Source organism: Adelges cooleyi, unplaced genomic scaffold (genome assembly GCF_023614345.1).
Source record: "Adelges cooleyi isolate 19-005CV unplaced genomic scaffold, UGA_ACOO_1.1 ACOO_flye_CR_arks_rails_tigmint_CR_PRNA_23, whole genome shotgun sequence".
Classification (NCBI taxonomy): domain Eukaryota; kingdom Metazoa; phylum Arthropoda; class Insecta; order Hemiptera; family Adelgidae; genus Adelges; species Adelges cooleyi.
In genome coordinates, this window is record NW_026095893.1 from 1,761,718 (window position 1) to 1,781,662 (window position 19,945).

General features: G+C 28.2%; 3 protein-coding genes and 1 long non-coding RNA gene across 8 annotated transcripts; 3 read left to right on the forward strand and 1 right to left on the reverse strand.

Moving 5' to 3' along the window:
* Positions 1-1,594: 1,594 nt before the first annotated feature.
* On the forward strand, positions 1,595-9,310 carry LOC126835842 (uncharacterized). The gene is made up of 20 exons (XM_050568683.1): positions 1,595-1,739; positions 3,031-3,115; positions 3,186-3,215; positions 3,306-3,350; positions 4,060-4,125; positions 4,465-4,506; positions 4,593-4,628; positions 4,733-4,783; positions 6,482-6,511; positions 6,700-6,723; positions 6,917-6,946; positions 7,144-7,173; positions 7,554-7,583; positions 7,766-7,795; positions 7,956-7,985; positions 8,069-8,098; positions 8,199-8,228; positions 8,312-8,341; positions 8,426-8,455; positions 9,258-9,310. The coding sequence occupies exons 2-20, from the start codon at positions 3,043-3,045 to the stop codon at positions 9,308-9,310; spliced, it is 720 nt and encodes a 239-aa protein (XP_050424640.1). The 5' UTR covers positions 1,595-1,739; positions 3,031-3,042.
* A 251-nt stretch (positions 9,311-9,561) lies between these two features.
* On the reverse strand, positions 9,562-14,858 carry LOC126836003 (uncharacterized). Of its 2 annotated transcripts, XR_007685265.1 has the most exons (4): positions 14,668-14,858; positions 13,163-13,346; positions 11,703-11,775; positions 9,562-10,161 (listed from the first exon to the last, which is right to left on the reverse strand). It is a non-coding gene; the product is annotated as an uncharacterized LOC126836003 (long non-coding RNA). The 2 variants fall into 2 exon arrangements; XR_007685264.1 differs by lacking the exon at positions 11,703-11,775.
* On the forward strand, positions 10,104-13,131 carry LOC126836002 (uncharacterized). Of its 2 annotated transcripts, XM_050568937.1 has the most exons (7): positions 10,104-10,179; positions 10,263-10,292; positions 10,375-10,416; positions 11,441-11,521; positions 11,713-11,805; positions 12,272-12,289; positions 12,748-13,131. In XM_050568937.1, exons 3-7 carry the CDS (start codon positions 10,377-10,379, stop codon positions 13,008-13,010), a joined length of 495 nt encoding a protein of 164 aa, XP_050424894.1. In that variant the 5' UTR covers positions 10,104-10,179; positions 10,263-10,292; positions 10,375-10,376; the 3' UTR covers positions 13,011-13,131. The 2 variants fall into 2 exon arrangements, with proteins under 2 accessions (XP_050424894.1, XP_050424895.1); XM_050568938.1 differs by lacking the exon at positions 12,272-12,289.
* Positions 14,859-15,022: 164 nt separating the features above from the next.
* On the forward strand, positions 15,023-19,173 carry LOC126835551 (uncharacterized). 3 transcript variants are annotated; one of them, XM_050568218.1, is made up of 12 exons: positions 15,023-15,156; positions 15,371-15,386; positions 15,920-15,986; positions 16,069-16,098; positions 16,168-16,218; positions 16,563-16,616; positions 16,951-16,980; positions 17,056-17,082; positions 17,254-17,304; positions 17,598-17,624; positions 17,701-17,784; positions 18,758-19,173. In XM_050568218.1, exons 3-12 carry the CDS (start codon positions 15,926-15,928, stop codon positions 18,994-18,996), a joined length of 654 nt encoding a protein of 217 aa, XP_050424175.1. In that variant the 5' UTR covers positions 15,023-15,156; positions 15,371-15,386; positions 15,920-15,925; the 3' UTR covers positions 18,997-19,173. The 3 variants fall into 3 exon arrangements, with proteins under 3 accessions (XP_050424175.1, XP_050424176.1, XP_050424174.1); XM_050568219.1 differs by lacking the exon at positions 15,371-15,386 and adding an exon at positions 15,675-15,786; XM_050568217.1 differs by lacking the exon at positions 15,371-15,386.
* Positions 19,174-19,945: the final 772 nt, after the last annotated feature.

A 19,945-nucleotide genomic window follows, 5' to 3' on the forward strand; every position in this document is an offset into this window, starting at 1 on the left:
GTAGTGGAAATGGGTTTTTTTCAATATCTCAATGTATACTATTTCCGAAAAACTATGTGGATTATGCTAAATTGATCAATGTGTACAACTGACAAAAAGTAACAACAAAATATATCAACAGGTAATACATATTTAATTTTATAAGAATTCAATGGATGCTATCCTTCCTATAATCCGAGCAATCCTAGTCGTTATTTTTGTATAAAAAAAAAATAAATATCATTAATAGATAAAATATGTATATCAGCCCGAAAAATAAACAAATGATTTGTGATTTTATACAGACAGTATTGTGTAATATATTTCGAGTAATGCAAAATTGGCAAAAAATCTCTTATTTCATGCTCTAGTATTTAAAAAAAATTTATTTCGACGCATTCTGTGGTAGACAAAACGTCCACATTTTACAATGATACAGTTGGTTCGATTTTTAATTTATAGTACGATATATTTGAATTTATTTTGTATTTTTTTCGATAATATTATATTGTATTATTGTTAGTTTAGGTAACCTTATTATAGATAATGCGCTTAATAACGATTGATAACTTGCTTAGCAATGGAAAAATCAGAAGCCTGGACGATAAACAAACTATAATAATCCTGACTTTAACGTCGACCCAAACGATTATTTTTTCTTAATAAAGAGTTAAGGATTGCTTTAATAATTTTTCATTTTTTTTTAACGTGACTTTTCAAATGAATACAAGCGGCCGAAATAGAATTATGTTTACTAAGACGACAGAATTTTCGCAAACGGCTGCCATCGAACAATTACAATTTTGCCGACCAATTATTTGAATGTATGTTTATATTATTACTATTGTTATTTTTAATATCTTATATCTCTTAGTTCTGAAACAATAATTTATTAGGTATGCTTCTAACGAAATTTTATAAGTCATTTATTTGATGCGCCTCTTTTGAAGATGCTATGTGTGGATACTGGACGAATTAATTTTGCAACTAAACGTTTCGCAGTTAAACAAACTTTCAAATTGTCTTCTTTCGACACTTGTCTGTGCTTTATAATAAGAATCATAACAACAAATTTTGTTTTTAATTTCTGTACGTAGTGGATAAGGTAAGAATTTATTTTTATTATACTTTGAAAACCTTTTTTTTTTCATAGCATACATACATAGTGTTTGTAGGTATTATCGTTGAGTAGTACATAGATATAGGTAGTGTTTATATTTTACCATGTTGTATAGATTTGTATTCTCGTTTGGTTATTTGTTTGGACAACCAATAATTTCAACTGGCATATTTATTTTTTATGGCTTTAAATTTTTTTGTCATACTAAACAAATATTAAGGAAATATAATAGTGTACTCTACTTGGTATTATTTTGGGTAGTATGAACTGTACAAGCAAATTCTAGCCAAAAGCAAAACGATAATGTAAAATATTTTTAACTCCGCCTCAGAATAATGTAAATATTATGATATTCACAACGAATAATGACTAATGTTGCTTATGTTAACAAATTCGCATATACAGTTCTGCAAAATACACCTAGATTTTATTGTTTGGGTCGAAAAAATACAATGCCGTTCCATAAGTCGTAAGTAAACCATTGGAGCAGTCAGTATAACTATCATTGCAATTGTTTGAGTAAGACCATCAAACTTTCAAAAATTGTAACATTGTATGCTTACATTGTATTTTTAATAGTTTCTTCTAGTTTAAAATATTTTTACCACTAGTTCTAATTTATTTTACACCAAGCTCATATGTAAGTAATACCATAAAACTTCAAAATATATATGCAGAAATTCTAATTTAAAAAAATGTTTAAAAAAAATTGTTTCGAACACGAAATTGTTTTCTTATAATATTTACTGGTTTTATATATTTTATAAATGTAGAATGTATTGAATGTATACGAAATAATATTTTTAAATATAATTACTTAAAAAAATCACCTAAAGTCTATTCAAATGATATTTTTAAAAATTGTTCTAATACATTTTTAAACGAAGAACTTTTATTTTAATAATTTGTTATCTAGATGTTTATTTAGATACATTTTATTCGAACGGTGCAAACCCCTGATTGTAATTACGCATGTAATGCATCAAATTAATTTTATCCGAGTAAGCCAGTAGAGTGGGGCCGAGGCATAATGGGATCAAATCAGTTGGGACGGAGAGGTCACAGGTCTACAGGGATTATTATTAATAAAAGTGATAAAACCACTTTTAAATAAACGCTTTAACGCTAATTTATAACGTAGTTGTTATATAAAAAAAAAATTGTTTGTAGGTTCTTGCTGCTTTGTTTATTTTAAATGTTTTCATCCATATTCACACAAACTGTAAATAGACATATACATATTATAATATTTTCAATTCTAAATGTTGCTGGCCTAATACAAGTGGTGTAAAAAAACGTTATTATATTTTATTGTATTTTTTAGAATTCGATTGAATTGTTCTTTAGCATTGTAGTGTAGGACTTTTAGCACTTGTTTAGTTGTATACTAAATTATACCTATATAATATTTATTATAACTATTCGTCGAAACGTAGTAACTTTTATATGTTTTCATATTAAACACTTAATAACTATGTATTTTTTAAACAAGTGTTTTGCACTTACTGAATATTATCACCAGAAATTGTTGGGTACTCATACTATTATTATTATTATTATTATTTAAGTTATTCATAATTTAAGATATTTATTTTTTATAAATACATCAATCTGCCTATTTCGTTCACACCTACCTCTTACTACAACTTCTCAAAATACTCCTTAATAAATCTAACAATTATTACCCTCATGTTCGGAACTAACTCTAATATTTTTCCAAAAAATATGACAGGCCTATTACAAACGAAATATGAACAAGATATACATAAAAAATAGATTTATTATTATTATAGTTATCTCTAGTATACATCTCTATTCAAAAAACATAAAACATATCAAATAAAAACATCAATGTAAAACCAAAACATTTCTCGTCTCCACTCCAGAGTGCCTGCAATTAATATAAATTTTGCAATTTTTTTTCTTATTAGTTTTAGATAAAAATGAAAGTTTCCTATGCTTTAATAGCAATTCTGTTTGTAAATGTTTTGGCGGATTTAAAGGATGACTATCAAAGTAATTATTTTATTTTTCTATTTGCCCACACAAGATAGTTAAAAGCTGTATATTTAACTTTTCCTTACAGAGGAATATAAATTGGAGATTTCCTTGTCCAGTAAGTAATGTTTTTTAAGCATATAGACTTACTTTATGAGTTTTTTAGTTTTACTGTAATTATACATATTTTTAAAAACATTTACTACAGACATGGAAATCCACAGAGCTTCAAACCATTACGATTCAAATGGAAGTAAGATACAACCACATACGAATATATAATGTTGAATGGGTCAGGGCGACAAATTATATTGTGTCGTTTACCCGACACTCTTTAGCTTAACTAAATGAGTTGATAAAAATTATAAATTAATGGATGGACTGTATGTTAGTGGTGAATGACAACAACAACATGATTAAGTTGACAACTTCATGTCGTTGTGTTATCAGGCCGACCAGTTACAACGTTGAGTTGTCAACTAGGCCGCAACAAATGTTTAACATGACGTACTATGTTTTGTAATAGGTATTTGCCCAATTGTCAAATGATTAATAAACTAAAAACTATAGATTCTATTATCTTTTTAGAGAAAACGGGTTATAAATTACAATATAGTACATGTTTCATGTGTTATTAATTAACACACAAAAGTATACTTAGATATTTTTTAAATAATTAAAAGTGATTGTAACAAACCACAGTGTGCATTAAAACACCCAAATTACCGAATAATGTAAATGTTAAAGTTATAAAAATAAATCAAAATATTTTTATATTTCAATCAACCTAACCTAACTGTCGTTACTATAATTTACTTTAAGCATACTTGACCCTAGGAATTGACTTTTTAGCTCCATTACTGTATGGGGTCGATTAAAGTAAAGTATAGTTTTTTTCAAACGATTTGTATATATTTTATTGAAACTATTCTAAAGCTAAAACCATTATTTGTTTGTTCTAGACGGATTGGAGTATATAATTACAAAAATTGTAGAGACTATGGTAAAAGTAGGATTTCTTACAATAGGTAATAATAATTATATGACAATAAAAAAAAGTAGCCAGTAAAGTTGGGAATCTGTGGCTAGTAGGGTTCATCATGTTGACTGTTGATTCACTCACACACACCAACCAAATTTAACTACAACAATTTATCATAAGAGAAACGTTCAGTTATATAAATCTTATTTTTACTCATCCTACAATTCAATATGTTTCGGATATTGTATTTTCATTAAGTTTCCACCTTATTCAATAGATCCAAGCACTGTTTTTCCAATTGCTAATACATACCTTTTTTCTTAACTTTTGTATTCTAGTTTATATTAGAATACAAAATTAAATCTTACATCATTAATTTATATAGGTATGATGTCATACGGTTTAACTACCGTGCTCACTATACCGGGTAATACATATATTTGCATTTTTTTGAAATATTTCCACACAGTCATTTGATAATCGTTAAGTATAAAGATTTAATTTTACTTACAGAACATATAAACATTAATGACCCATCAATGCTAAAAGGTAATCTATTATCACTTTAATAAAATTCTAATTTCATATTTTTAAAGCTTCACACCAAAACATATGTAAATTATATTATATTTTTAATTTCCTTTTAATTTTAGATCAAATAGTTGAACAGCGATTTTTGCGAAAGAAAATATATAATCTAATAGGTAAATATATTATTTAAAAATGTATCTTCAAACACAAATGGTCAAAAGAATTTAGGACAATAAACACCTTGAAATTAGAATGTGAACAAATAACAAAAAGATTACATTTCAAACAGATTGTCAAACACAATTATACGGAGTACAATTATTAATACCTCCAAGAAAAAATAATACACAAGAATTTTGGGAAATACCAGTACAAAATAAATGAATACATGAAAAAAGACTTGCATTGATAGACATATATGTCTATGATTAAGGATATGGAACATAGTAGACTCTTTTAAACAAGAATAATAGAACGAATAGAATGCAAATACGCAATGAATTTTAGGAACTCTAGTTGGAATATGAGAAAGAATCCACAACGAGATTTCAGATAAAGCCTTAGTAAACTAAAAATAAACTGAATTGAATAAAAAGTACAAACAAATACTAAGTTGGAGAAAGAGAGTTTGACATTCATACTTTAATGACCCTACACAGAAAGACAAAAAATGTAATTATTTTGAATGTAAGATAATGTTGATAAGTTGTTTAAAAATAAAAATTGGACCTTAACTACAGACGAACCAAAAAATAATGGAAAAATTGAAGATATATTTTTGACAACTTCTTAGCTATAAGAATCCTATTAATACATTTACACAGGCACAAATGAAACCAGTGGCGTATTCAGGGGGAGGGCTGAGGGGGCTGTAGTCCCCCCCTCCGAAATTTCAGGAAATGTAATTAATTAAATAATATAAAGTATGTAGGTATAATCTTAATATGTTAATATATAGTATATAGCGTTGCGTTGCATGCATGATTGAATTAAACAAGGTTAATGCGCATATACTCCTTCTTTGTCGAATTTTCGATGAAAATGTCGAATATGTCAGCATAACGAACAGCCAATCAAAATCAAGTATATAAGTACACAGTAAACAGTAAACTATGTATAGTAATGTATTTAATTGTGTATAGAAAAATTGATATCCCGTTACGCTGCCTTTTTTTTCTGAAGATAATGATTCTAGACGATGTTCAATAACCTGTAGGTATATTTAAACAATGGTTGCATGTGTGCTGGTGACGTACACTTTTGTGGCCGTCCTCCTACCCACCCCAGCCAAAAGTGTCCAGTCTTGTGTAGTAGTTCATGTCACAAAGACACAAAACGTCTTTATTCAAACCTTAAACCAGCAGTTACATTTTACCAGGATGATTTAAAAGGGTATGATGACATTATAGAAGCGGAATATCAATTATGGCAGTCAAAATGGAACTTAGTTGAATCTAAATCTCGGCCATTGACGGCTATCGAAGCACTACAGCAATGCGAACCATTAATGTACCCAAATATGTATGAGCTTCTTAAATTACTATCAATACTTCCAGTTTCAACAGCCACGGCCGAGAGAAGTTTTTAACATTAAGGAGGTTGAAAAATTATCTTCGAAATACAACATCCGAGTCACGGCTTGTAGGACTAGCTCTGTTATCTATTCATAGAGATGTAAATATTACTGATGAGATGGTACTAGATAGGTTTTCGAACAGCGGAAAAGCAAAACTAAATAAGAAGAAGTATTGCTGGTATGCCTCAGTTTGCTGGTAGCGCTGAACAAATTCACTGAAATACGTTAATATAATATCAAAACCTGGTTTGCTTATTTGTATAGTGTTGTTTTGATTGTCATATTATTGTTACAGGTGGTCCTGTTTCTGAGGGTCTAAACCAAAGTAATTATAAATGTTTTAGTTAGTAATAAATACAACTTATTTTATGTTTCATAATTATTATAAAGAAGTATTACTAGTGTACCCTCAGTATGACGGAAACGTTTATCATAGTCACAAAAATACGTCGATAAAATAAAACCGGGTTTGATTAACTGTCATTATTTTTTTTTTTCAAATTTTTGTTACAGGTATTCCTGCACGTGTAGTACGAAGTAATTACAAAGATATTCATTTGTAGCAAAAAGATCTTATGGCTTGATTTATAATTAATTAAGAAGAAGTATTGCTTGTGTGACCTTAGTCTGCTGATAGCACTGAACATAATTATTAAAATACCTGGATAAAATATAAAAACCTGATTTGATTATCTGTATAGTTATTTTGATTTTAATATTTCTGTTACAGTTTATCATGATTTTGATGACACAAATCAAAGTAATTACAATGTTATTAGTTAGTAGTAAATAGAACTATTGGATTTTTTTATTTTTTTATTTTTTAAGAAGATATATTGCTAGTGTGTCCTCAGTCTACTGATTGCGCTGATGAAGTCACTGAAATACATTGATAAAATATAAAAACCTGGTTTGATAAACTGGATAGTTAATTTGATTTGCATATTTTTGTTTCAGTGGATCCTGCTTCTGAAGATCCAAACCAAAGTAATTACAAAGATATTTATTTTTAGTTAATAGATCTGATGGCTTATTTCAAAGATGACATATTCTTTTTATACCATTTCATTCACACATAATTAAGTAACCTTTAACTTGGGGTGAGAAAGTGAGACTAAAAAACTTAGAATCGCGAAAGAAAACAGTCCACTGAGAGGGCACTTACAGAAACCTACAGGGTGAAATAGAGAGAATATTGTACGGCCACGTATCTCAATGACCGCGTAAACTATATAAGAAGAAGTATTGCTGTATGCCGCAGTGTGCTGGTGGCACTGAACATTGTCATTAAAATACACGGATAAGATATAAAAACCTAGTTTGATTAATTGTATAGTGTTATTTTGATTGTCATATTATTGTTACAGGTGGTCCTGTTTCTGAGGGTTTAAACCAAAGTAATTATAAATGTTTAAGTTAGTAATAAATACAACTTATTTATTGTTTCATAATATTATTATAAAGAAGTATTACTAGTGTACCCTCAGTATGGTGTTAGCGCTTATCATAGTCACTGAAATCTGTCGATAAAAATTTGATTAACTGGATAATTATTTTAATTTTTAAAGTTTTGTTTCAGTGGGTGCGGCTTCTGAAGGTCTAAACCAAAGTAATTACAAATTGTTGTTTAGTAGTTAACATAACTTATGGCTTGTGCGACTTCAGTCTAGTGTTAGCGCTGAACATAATGACTGAATTACGTGGATAATATATTAAAACTAGATTTGGTTAACTGTATGGTTATTTTGATTTTCGTATTTTTGTTACAGGTATGCTTGATTCTGATGATACAAACCAAAGTAATTACAATGTTATTAATTAGTTGTATATATAAATAATAACCTGTCCCATAATTATTTAATTCACCATATTGTTTATACAGGTGGTCCTGATTCTGAAGATTCAAACCAAAGTAATTACAAAGAACATACTGACTGAATTACGTCGATAATATATTAAAACTAGATTTAATTAACTGTGTGGTTATTTTGATTTTCGTATTTTTGTTACAGATATGCTTGACTCTGATGATACAAACCAAAGTAATTACAGTGTTATTAATTAGTTGTAAATATAAATAATAACCTGTCCCATAGTTATTTAATTCACCATATTGTTTATACAGGTGGTCCTGATTCTGAAGATTTAAACCAAAGTAATTACCAAGTTATTACTTACTAGTAAACAGAACTTATGGATTGTTCAATAATTATTTAATTCTTCATATATTTTTTTACAGGTGATTCTAGTCCAGAAGATCCACCCCAAAGTAATAAAAAATTAATTAGATTGTAGTAAGTAAAAATGATAGCTTGTCTCATAAATACAGGGTCCGGCAAAAAGATCTCACTCATTTAGAAATGGCACTGTATGAGTTGTGGTGGTGGTACAACAGTGGAGGGGGTATCGATCGATAGCTGTATACATGCCATTTTCTTCTGACATTACCTAAACCAGTTTGCTAGGAGCCATGATAAGGGAGAAGTCTGGTTCCAACAAGACGGTGCCACAAGTCACACTTCGCGGCGCTCCCTAGCAATCTTGAGAGAGGTGTTTCTTGGACGTCTTCTCTCTTTGCGAGGAGACATCACCTAACCGGCAAGGTCACTCGATTTATCCCCTTGTGGTTTTTTTCTTTGGGGACTTAAGAAGGCAATCAAACAGGCAGTGGCTGCCATTACACCGGAAATGGCTCGAAGAGCTATGGCCATTCTCGAAAGTTAAAAGTGAACCGCGCAAAGTGTGACTTGTGGCACCGTCTTGTTGGAACCAGACTTCTCCCTTATCATGGCGCCTAGCAAACTGGTTTAGGTAAGGTCAGAAGAAAATGGCATGTATACAGCTATCGATCGATACCCCCTCCACTGTTGTACCACCACCACAACTCATACAGTGCCATTACTAAATGAGGGAGATCTTTTGCCAGACCCTGTATTTAAGTAGAAGTATTGCTTGTGTGTCCTTAGTCTGGTATAAGCACTGAAAATAATCTCTGAATTACGTGGATAAATGATAAAAAAACCGATTTGACTAACTTTATAGTTATTTTGATTTTTATATTTTTGTTACAGTTTTTAGTGATTTTGATAACGCAAATGAAAGTAATTACAATGTTATTAGTTAGCAGTAAATATAACTTATGGCTTGTTTCATAACTATTTAATTTTTATATTCTTGTTACTGGTGGCCCTGATTTTGAATATTCAAACCAAAGTAGTAAACAACTTTTAATTTGTAATATAATTTTAGAATATATGTTTAATTAATTGAATAACAAAAAATATTTTTTATTTTTTTATTTATTTATTACTTACGTCAAAATGGCAATTACAAAAATACAATCATATAATAATAATAATAATAATAAAAGGTACAACTAAATAAATGTAAAGTATTAAGCGAATTAATTTTTAAATAAATTGAATAGAAAATCATTAAATAAATCAATATCTATTAGACTATTAGAAATTTTCATACTTCTATTAATAAAAGTGTGGTGCATAACCATAATTAGGTGAATGCTGGGGAACGAAAAATATTGTTTTTAATCTAGTATTGTGACAAGTATTGCTTGTGTGTCCTCAGTCTGCTGACAGCGCTGAACATAGTCATTAAAATACGTTGATAACATAAAAAACTGGGTTTCATTAACTGTACAATTATTTTTTTTTTGTTACAGGTATTCCTACGCTTGATATACAAGGTAATTATGAATATATTAATGTTTGTAGAAATAAATCTGATGGCTTGTTTTATAATTAATTAAGAAGAAGCATTGCTTGTGTGCCCTTAGTCTGCTGATAGCACTCAACATAGTTATTAAAATACGTAAATTATCTGTATAGTTATTTTTATTTTAATATTTTTCTAACAGTTGTTGTTGATAATGAAGACACAAATCAAAGTAAATAGAACTAATTGCTTTTTCTTAACTATTTGACTCTCCATATTTTTTTGCTACAGATGTTACTGTTTCTGAAAATCCAAATCAAAGTAATTACAAAATTATTAGCCAGTAGTAAATAGAACTTATAGCTTATTTCATAACTATTAAATTATTTATAATCTTGTTACAGGTGTTCCTGTTTCTGAAGATCCAATTCAAAGTAATTAAAATGTTATTAGTTAGTAGTAAATATAACTTAGGACTTGTTTCATAACTATTTATTTTTTATATTTTTGTTACAGATATGATTGAAGAGAATGCTAAAATCAGATATGAAAGTCAAAGTAATAACATTGTTATTAATTAGTAGTAAATAGAATTTGGCTTGATTTAAACATGAAATTCGCATTACGTATTATTTTATTCATACAATGATTACAAAAAAGGTAAACTTTAATTTGGGAAGAGAGAGGGGCACTTTATAATTATCTAACAATAATTTAATGTCAAGACATTTAAAGTCATCGGATACTCCTGACTCAATAGATAAGATCCTATACAAGTTCTTGTTTTATAATATTATACTAGTAGCTAGCAGGCGATAGGTTACAGATAATGGCTGACAGGTGACGGAGTAGGTCACAAATTGCAAAAGGACAATGGACATTAGTGTCTAGCCGTTAGTCTAGCTATCTGTCAGGCCAAAAACGATCTACTTATTATAAAATCAAGCATCTGGTGCTGCTTACTTTACGGGTTTAGTAAGCAATGTTTTATAATAGAAAGAAATATCTAGAGGTCAATCGGCTAAAGTTCTGGTATGAAGTTCCGACGTGAAACAAAACTTTTTCAAGCGTAGTATATTATATTGGTCGAACTAATCTACTAATCTGTTCAGTCATGTCAGTAACCGATAATGACGTACTGTAAGTATGAAATGTATAATTAAGATCTGGTGGTTTAGCAGAAATTCAAAAGTGTTAAAAACTTAAGGATAAAAAACATGAATGGAGTAAGCATGGAAGAAAAACGAATAACCGTCAAAATTAAAACTATCACTTTATTAATGTGGGCGATTGGAGAGGCCGTCAAATAATTGCATTAATAATGCTCTATTGACCTCCGTTAACCCTGCGCTCTGGTTATCCACTGTCAAATACAAAATACGAATTTAATCGCTTAAACCACTTATAATAAAATTAAAATAAATTGAGAATACTTTTTTTTTAAGATACATTACTATTGGCAGGATTTACAAAAAAATACTATTACCACAGTTCTGTAAATTTACCATAATTATGTTTATCGTGCAGCTATTTCATTTGTATTATTTGTTATCAACACGGTAATTTATTGATTTTTTCGCAGAAACTAAAAATCTGACCAAACTTTTAGAAAATAGAAGAATTGGACATACAGAAGAATTAAAAAATAGAATTGCCCATGAAAGTATGTGCTAATATAGAGTCATAATTTTCTGTAAATCTTTTGAACATATATTCATATTTAAATTAATTAACAGATCTCATCCAACACATATTAAACATATGTTAATGTTTTATATTAACATTTAAACTGTTAATATAAATATACTCTATATTATATCATACATTAATACATATATTTATACATTTATGAAGGTACAGGATTTTTCCTAGAATTACGTCGACTTGCCAACGATAGAAGACCTACTATTGAACGAGCTGTAAAAAAGATAATTGCAGAAAAATTAGGTAAATATAAACTAACAACAAAAATAATTTTCTGAAAATGTTGATAGGTCGATAACTAGTTTTGTTAATTACTTTTGAATTAATTTTACTCTAATTTAAAATTTAGGATAGTAAGTGGAGAGTATAACACGTAGATAAAAATAATACTACACTTTACCCTTCCCCTCGCCATGCTTATAACTTTAAATATAACTATCAACAAATGGTTATCGACCAGTCACGATTTTCAGCAAAACCAAAAGTCTTAAAAGTTGATAGAGCTCTAGAAAATACTAACAACATTTTATAATATTATAAAGTAACATAAATAAAGACGTTTTCAATAATTATAAATACAAAATTGCAATAATTTTTGGAACAAATGAGTGTAATAACCTTATTGAATTACCCTGTATAAATACTAATTTTTGAATTGTTTTACATGTATGTTTTTTAAATATATAAATTAAAAATGTTTGTATTATAGCTCCTACAGTCGATGAAGGTAAGTACACATGCACATGATTTAGTTGGATTATAAAGGAATTTACACTTAGGCTTTTTAAGTGTATTCAAGGGAGCGTTAGTTTTTTACTTGGAGTAAAGACATTGGGCCATGAATATGCCTTTTTATCCGTGGAGGCTCAATGACGAATATAAGATACATTCATGTTAAAAAACCTATTATTTAATTTTTAAACTTAACAGCTATCCATCGACTAAAGCACACTGGCAAGGAGAGGAAAGATAAGAGATATGGTGCTCATACAATTAAATATATTATATATCAATATAATATTATGTGTGCACGTTTACTGTAGTTTGGTTCGCCAGGTGGTAAGGGAGGGCGGGGGCGTAACCTCAGCAATAAAACATAATCATTTCAATAAAATAGTTTACATATAATAATATCTAATGTAATATTCGACAATTTTTAAGAAAAAATATTTTCTAATGTTTCAGCTGGAAATGTTGCTCCGATATACATGAGTAGTCCGATATGTCTTTTGATAGCATTGTGGATTAGTTCAAACACTGCTTCTAAAACACCTACAAAATTTGATGGTGATAATTGTATCATAGGATATAAAAAATATCATTTTGTAAAATACAGATCCATTGATGGCAAACTTTGGCAAGTCAATCGCCTCGATGTACCAATTAAAGAACTAAACGTACAACTATATGAGGAAAACTTTATTTATAATATTTTAGAAGAGTATTAAATTGTACATTTTTTATAAATTATAAAATATTTAAATAATTTATACACATTGCACTAACATCCGAATTGTCTAATAATATAATGTTTTTTCTAAAGTAAACGGACTTACTATTATAAACACATATGTGGCGTATGAATTATTGTTATTATTACCTGCCTATGGTTTGATTTTGGCTGTAAGTTGATTGTATGGCTCAGATCGATCACCTATGAAGAGGATGGTAGTCTGTCTTTCAGACTGTTCTTTGCCCAAAAAGAGATACGTAGTATTAACACATATCGATTTTCAATATTATAAGATTTATTGTATTGGTTGTCGAATGTTTTTCGAGTTATTCTTAAAAAAAAAAAGTTAATACATATTTTCAAAAATATATTGATATTATAGTTTTATTCAATATTCCTTGCGACTTAAATATAAACATTATTCATAAAACTACATTTAAAATGCCCTAACAATTTTCTTATCATTTATTATGATTTGATTTATTGTTATAATCAGATTGTAATCGACATTATTTATCTTCCGTTTTTATAACTTATTTATTTCTTCTTAAGATATTTTGCTGCCACCACCAATACTCTGCTTCCATTCCCTCTCAGGCCATTTTTTTGACCATACTGCACTATCTATCGTTTTTGTCTGGGGTGTCATACCCAAGAAACATGTAAATTCCCCTTGTTACTTGTGAGTGTTCTGAGGAGTGGAATTGGTGTTTTTTAAATATCTCAATATATCCTGTTTTCGAAAAACTATGTGGATTATGCTAAATTGATCAATGTGTACAGCTGACAAAAAGTAACAACCAAATACATCAACAGGTAATAAAATTACATTTTATGAGAACTCAACGAATGCTATCCTTCCTATATTCCGAGCAGTCCGAGTCGTTTTTTATGTAAAAAAAATTAATAAATATCATCTATAGATAATATATGTAATCAGCCTGAAAAATAAACAAATGATTCGTGATTTTTAACAGTCAGTATTATGTAATATATTTCGAGTAATGCAAAACAGGCAAAACATCTTTTATTTTCAAAACATGCTCTAGTATGTAAAAACAATTTTTTCGTACGCATTCTGTAGTCGACAAAACGTCCACATTTTTTTACCATCATCGATGTACATAAAGCCAATAAATATGAGAAAAAATCGAAAAAATCTGCTAAATTTAACACTACCACACGCTGCGTTAATCGAAAAAATAAAAATAAAACAAGGTAATAAATCATTGTGAGATGTTCATTAAATTCCTAAGCTGCGTGACTAAGTAAAACTAAGAAATACAAATTATTTTATATGATTTATAGTAATAATTTACAGTTGGGCCTGATATTTAGTCAATCTAACACGGTGCATTGGCTAAATAACGGTGTAAAAGCTTCAAAAGCGACAACAAGCTAGTATGGCTGAGTTTAAATGTGCGTAAACAATAATAAATAAAGTTAGTTGTTTTATTTTATACTTTCCCAAAAGAATATAAAATAACTCGGTCTAATCACCGATGCAACACTTTCCACGGGGCTTGCTTAAAATCCTGTACCTTTTTTTTAATATGTAATTTAACTAAACAACATAACAATATACATACCATAATTGCAGAAAAAATCTCCAAATAATTTTAAAAAAATAAAATAAAAGTTTTAATACTTACGAGTATCACATTAGTCAAAAATGTGGATTTTATGTCAAAAATGATATCCCGGATTAAACAAATAAATTCTTTACACTGGCAACGTTTTACATCTAATCCCTTTTATGAAGTATGAAATACAAATTAATAGATTAATTTATAGTTCACAATATTTATACACAATATAATATGGTAAAAACTTTTAATGTATAGAATAGTTCTACAATTGATTTTAAAACCAATAACCGAGGAGACAACAGTCTCATTTCCTAGTCATAACAATGTTAATATGTAATATACTGAAAAAACATAACCAGCTATATAAATAAATTACCAAAGGCACCTTGCGAAAAATATTAAACTTTTGCTAATTCGCCGACATATAGCCCATCGACAAGTAGCAAAAAAAACCTCTTTAAAACAGTTAGCTTATCGAGCTGGTTGAATCTGTCTAAAGAGTTTTATTATTTCAATAAATTAAACAATTAATACTGCCAGACTTTTAGGATTGTAAGTATGATTATTTTATGAACTTTTCAAGAGTGTATCTAACTTGCTATTTATATAGTTCTGTATTTAGCGTGCGATAATTAATAACCATTTTGTCATTTTTATTATTTAGCAAATTATTTATTGTAAAATAATTAAATAATCAAATGATTCGAAACACAATAGTTTGTAAAAATTTTGTTGATATTTGATTTATTTGTGTATATATATATAGGGTGAATCAGTTAAACGTATGTATGGTTTTTTGGAAACAATAATACTGTAAAAGTTTATCTTTGAATTTTTTTTTTATTTTTCCAAACGCCTAGTCAAAATGTTCAACACATATGTACACTTTAAACAAATGTAAAGAAATTAGTATTTGTCGTATAAAAATTGAAAAAAATAGTAGCCAAACTATCTAATTTCAATTAAGAAAATCCATCAAATTCATTTAATTGATGTATTTTAAACATTTTTTATAGGCTACTCTAATTTTATATTTGTTCATGTAGTGTGTTTTTCTCGATTATCTATAGGAAAGAGTAAGTTGTTTATTATTATAATAAGTAATTTTCGGATACTCATTTCGATTTATTGACTTGCTACACGGAGAAGTCTTTTTAGCAGTTTAGGAGGTATTGTGGTAAGGTAAAAAACTAAATAGATAAAAAGAAACACATAGTTGCAATAATAATGCGTTATCAGATTTGCATCGTAGCGACCTATAAACTAGCATCTCTGTTTTATGAAAGAAATCATTAACGTTTGCGATTATTTGCAGATAACAATGATTTTTCACATTTGTTTCATATTATTTGCCTATGTAAATGTTTTGGCAGATGACGAGAGTAATTATTTTATTTATACGTACCTATAGAAAAAACATAGAAAAAAATCTAAAAAAAATGATTTCTTAATTTTTTTTTACAGATGATTATATTCAAGAGGTTGACATTACAAGTAGGTAACCTAACTTTTCTTAAAATATAATTGAATTCTTAAAACTGAATTGTAAATAATTTATTACAGACCAATACATCATGGGTGCTGTTAAAGATTTTGTTATACATGAAAGAATGAGTAAAATATCCTTAAAATGTTATATAATAATTTTATCGTGCTTGCCTGATCATTAAATTGTTCAATAATTATAAAATATTATAGTTTCTATAGCCTGTTCAGACTAGTAGTGCACGAGGTTCATAGTAAAAGTTTTTTCAAACGTCGTGTAAATACTTAATTTACGAAAACTAAACTCTACTTTACACAATAAATATTTGTATTGTAGCCTTTTTTGTAATCTTTTAACATTTACCTTGGCTATGGGCTTTGACCTATTATACCTAACCATCTAAGAAGCGATAAGTAAAATAGTCACCGCTGAATGCACAGTGTACATGTTGGTTATGATTTGTTTGTTCTAGATGGATTGGAGTTTACAGTTAAAAGAATTGTCCGAGGAAATAAATATTCGTTCGGTAGTCATAATTCCACAATAAAAATTAAGATAATTTTTGCTAGAAAAAAACATATTTGAAAATGATATACAAAATCCAACAATTCAGCATTACCCTAGTAGCACTTTGGAGTTTAGTAGAAATCCACTAAACTTCTACAATATAGAACCGTTCATCATTAGAGTTAAAATTATAAGAGTAAAAAAACTAAATTAAATTTCTTGATCGTTTCCTAAAACCCAGTAGGAATTTTCCAAATTTAAAAAAATTAATAACATTGGAGTTTTATATCTATTTAATGAAATAGACCCAAGCATGTTTACATTAAAATAAATGTACGAAATTTTAATTTCAGAGAAAATGAATTTTATGTTGGCAGTGCCGGGTAATACATTTATTAACTTATTTCCACATAGACCGGATTTTTGTTTAACACCTATTAAACGTTTTTAAATTTCAGATCAATTATTATTTCAAACCCTCGATAGTAATCACCTTTATATTATCATTATTATATATATTTTATAATTTACTTTACAAAGTCTCAAATGTACATAAATAATAAATATTAAGAATAATTATATACTCACAAATTGATTTCCATCAAATGGAAATAATATTATGTAAGTTAAAATGTAATTTTTTCTAAAACTTTTAGAATGCATATCATCCGAGAAAAGTTTGCAAAAAGAAATAATTACTGCCTTGCGTAAGTCTCAAACTTGATATATTTATGCGAACCAATTTTGAATTTGGTTAATATTTTACGTTCTAAATGTAAACAACAAACATTCGATACGACTTCAAAGTTATCTAAGCAATATGTTTCTTAAAATTTTTATGATCGTTAGAAATATTATTCATATCGTTAATTCAAACGGGACTACTAGAAATAGTAACTTGTACGTTGATTACAATTGTTTTATGTTATCTCAATTATTTAAGTGTGACTGTTGTAAATGATTTATTCCTGTCTAATCATATTTTATATTTTTGATACAGGTCACGACAGGCCTTCGGCCACTGGAGGTATTCACGCATCATCAGTCGAGTCTATATTAAGTTAATAATGTTAAAATTCGATCGATTTATTATTTTTTTGCAGTTGATGACATTTTTGTTCTTGGAGATGAAAGAAGAAAATTAGTTAGAAGAGCTATAAAAAATCTGTTCTTTTACGATATGTTTCGTAAGTATTCGCACAAAAATAAATTTGTTTTTCGCTTCTACTCAAATATTTAATTAAAATATTGTATTTTTAAGAACATCTATTTGTTTTATAATAATCAAATTGCAGACATAACTGTCACACATTAATTCCTATCACAGCAAAACGCAAATTGTGTTTTTGTATAATATAAAATATTACAAACTTTTAAACTCACATAGTACATAGATATTTGACTCTTATCCTAACAAACACGTATGGGTAGTACAATGGATAACACTGCAAGCTAAAAAATTTACTGTTATACAATTTGTTGTACTTATCAAGATGATTTATGTACAAAAATTGGATAGAACCATTTGTTTTACAACTTGAGCGATTTTAAGGGAAAAAGTTATGTTGCTCAAATAAATGTATCCTACTAAAAGTAAATGCATTAACCACAGGGGGGCGTTGCCTAACTGGAATGGTTTTTCTTATTGTCTGGAATTAGCTCATTGAGTGTGCAAATTGTGGCATGAAACGTCTATAAAAATGAATCATACCGAGAAACCGCTGCTGGCCCTCATTTTGGTTAGGCTCTTTTTTGGAGAGTTTTAACGTCAAACCTTTTAAATGTCTTAATAGAAAATTATTCACCAGAATAAAAGTAATTTTACCGAATTTATAGTTCGGAAGGGACAGATAAAGTTTAAACATATTTTATAATATATGGTCATCACTGACATGCAATTTTTTTTTAATAATCCACTTCAGAGTTATTGAAGTCATAAGTTCAGTTCGCATTGAAATTGTTGAAAATATTTAATTATGAAACAAAAACTGCTATTTCCTTTTTTCTAATGTGTTTTATACAATTTGGCTGCATAAATGATTCCAGGTAAAATAAATTATTATACAGGAAACCATGTATATTAATTTTTTTTTATAAAACGTATATTGGTTGGTTCTTGAACAATAAAAAAAAATAGTGATTTGACGTTTTTTTTTAAAGTGAAATACGACGTAAACTATAGTTTGACGCAGAAATGTCATTTAATTGGATTGGCCACGAGTACAAAAAATCCACTAAGTTACACAGAAAACGCTGTAGTGGATAATGATGGTGTTTGTGTCATGAATAGTATATTTGGCACCGTCACCAAGTACAAAGAGTTTGAAAATCAATTTTGGGAAGTAGAACCGGATCAAGTGGATGAAAAAAAGGAAAGACTTCTATGTCAGTTAGAATAATTTAAATCATGAAGCTAATGAATTCATTTACAATCAATTTTGGCTTTAGTAATTAATACATTAGTTACATAAGAGGCACTGTTGTTATTTTATTTAAATAATTGTTTGTTTAGGTACCGCACTAATATACATATTGTCAAATAATATAAAGTATTTTATAATAAACAGTTTTGTCTATATCCTGTTTAATTTATTTTTCTGCTTCTTATTATTGCAACTATAATATCCCTTAGATTAGTCGCAGCAGTTTCTGTAATGTTTAACTAAATAAATTTTAAATAGTGGAGTCGGTCATAATGAGAACAGACCACATTGGCGAAGAGGAGATCAGATGTCTACAGAAATTTGACTATAAATTGTAATATGATATTGTATGTAATTGAATAAAAAAAATATAGTTTAAAAAAACTAAAAAACACGCTTAAATAGTAAAATAAACTGTAAAGTAGAAAATAATTTTCAATATAGAAATCAATTAATAAAAAATAAATAGTATTATTGTGAAAAAAGTGTGGGGCGCTTTTCAAGAACTGATATATGTAGCACCCCACGCTTTTTTCACAATAATACTATTTATTTTTTATTAATTGATTGCTATATTGAAAATTATTTTCTACTTTTTAGTTTATTTTACTAGTTAAGCGTGTTTTTTAGTTTTCTTAAACTATATTTTTTTTATTTTCCACTTTTTAGTTCGATGTTTATTAATTGATTTCTATATTGAAAATTATTTTCTACTTTTTAGTTTATTTTACTATTTAAGCGTGTTTTTTAGTTTTTTTAAACTATATTTATTTTCCACTTTTTAGTTCAATGTGATTTAAAATCGTGTTTTTTTTAATTCTAGTACATACGTGTCTCTATTACTTGAAAACTTCAGGTAAACAACAATGAATACACGCATGTACGTTCGGTTGCCTATCTCTTTTAGTTACATAGTTACATACAA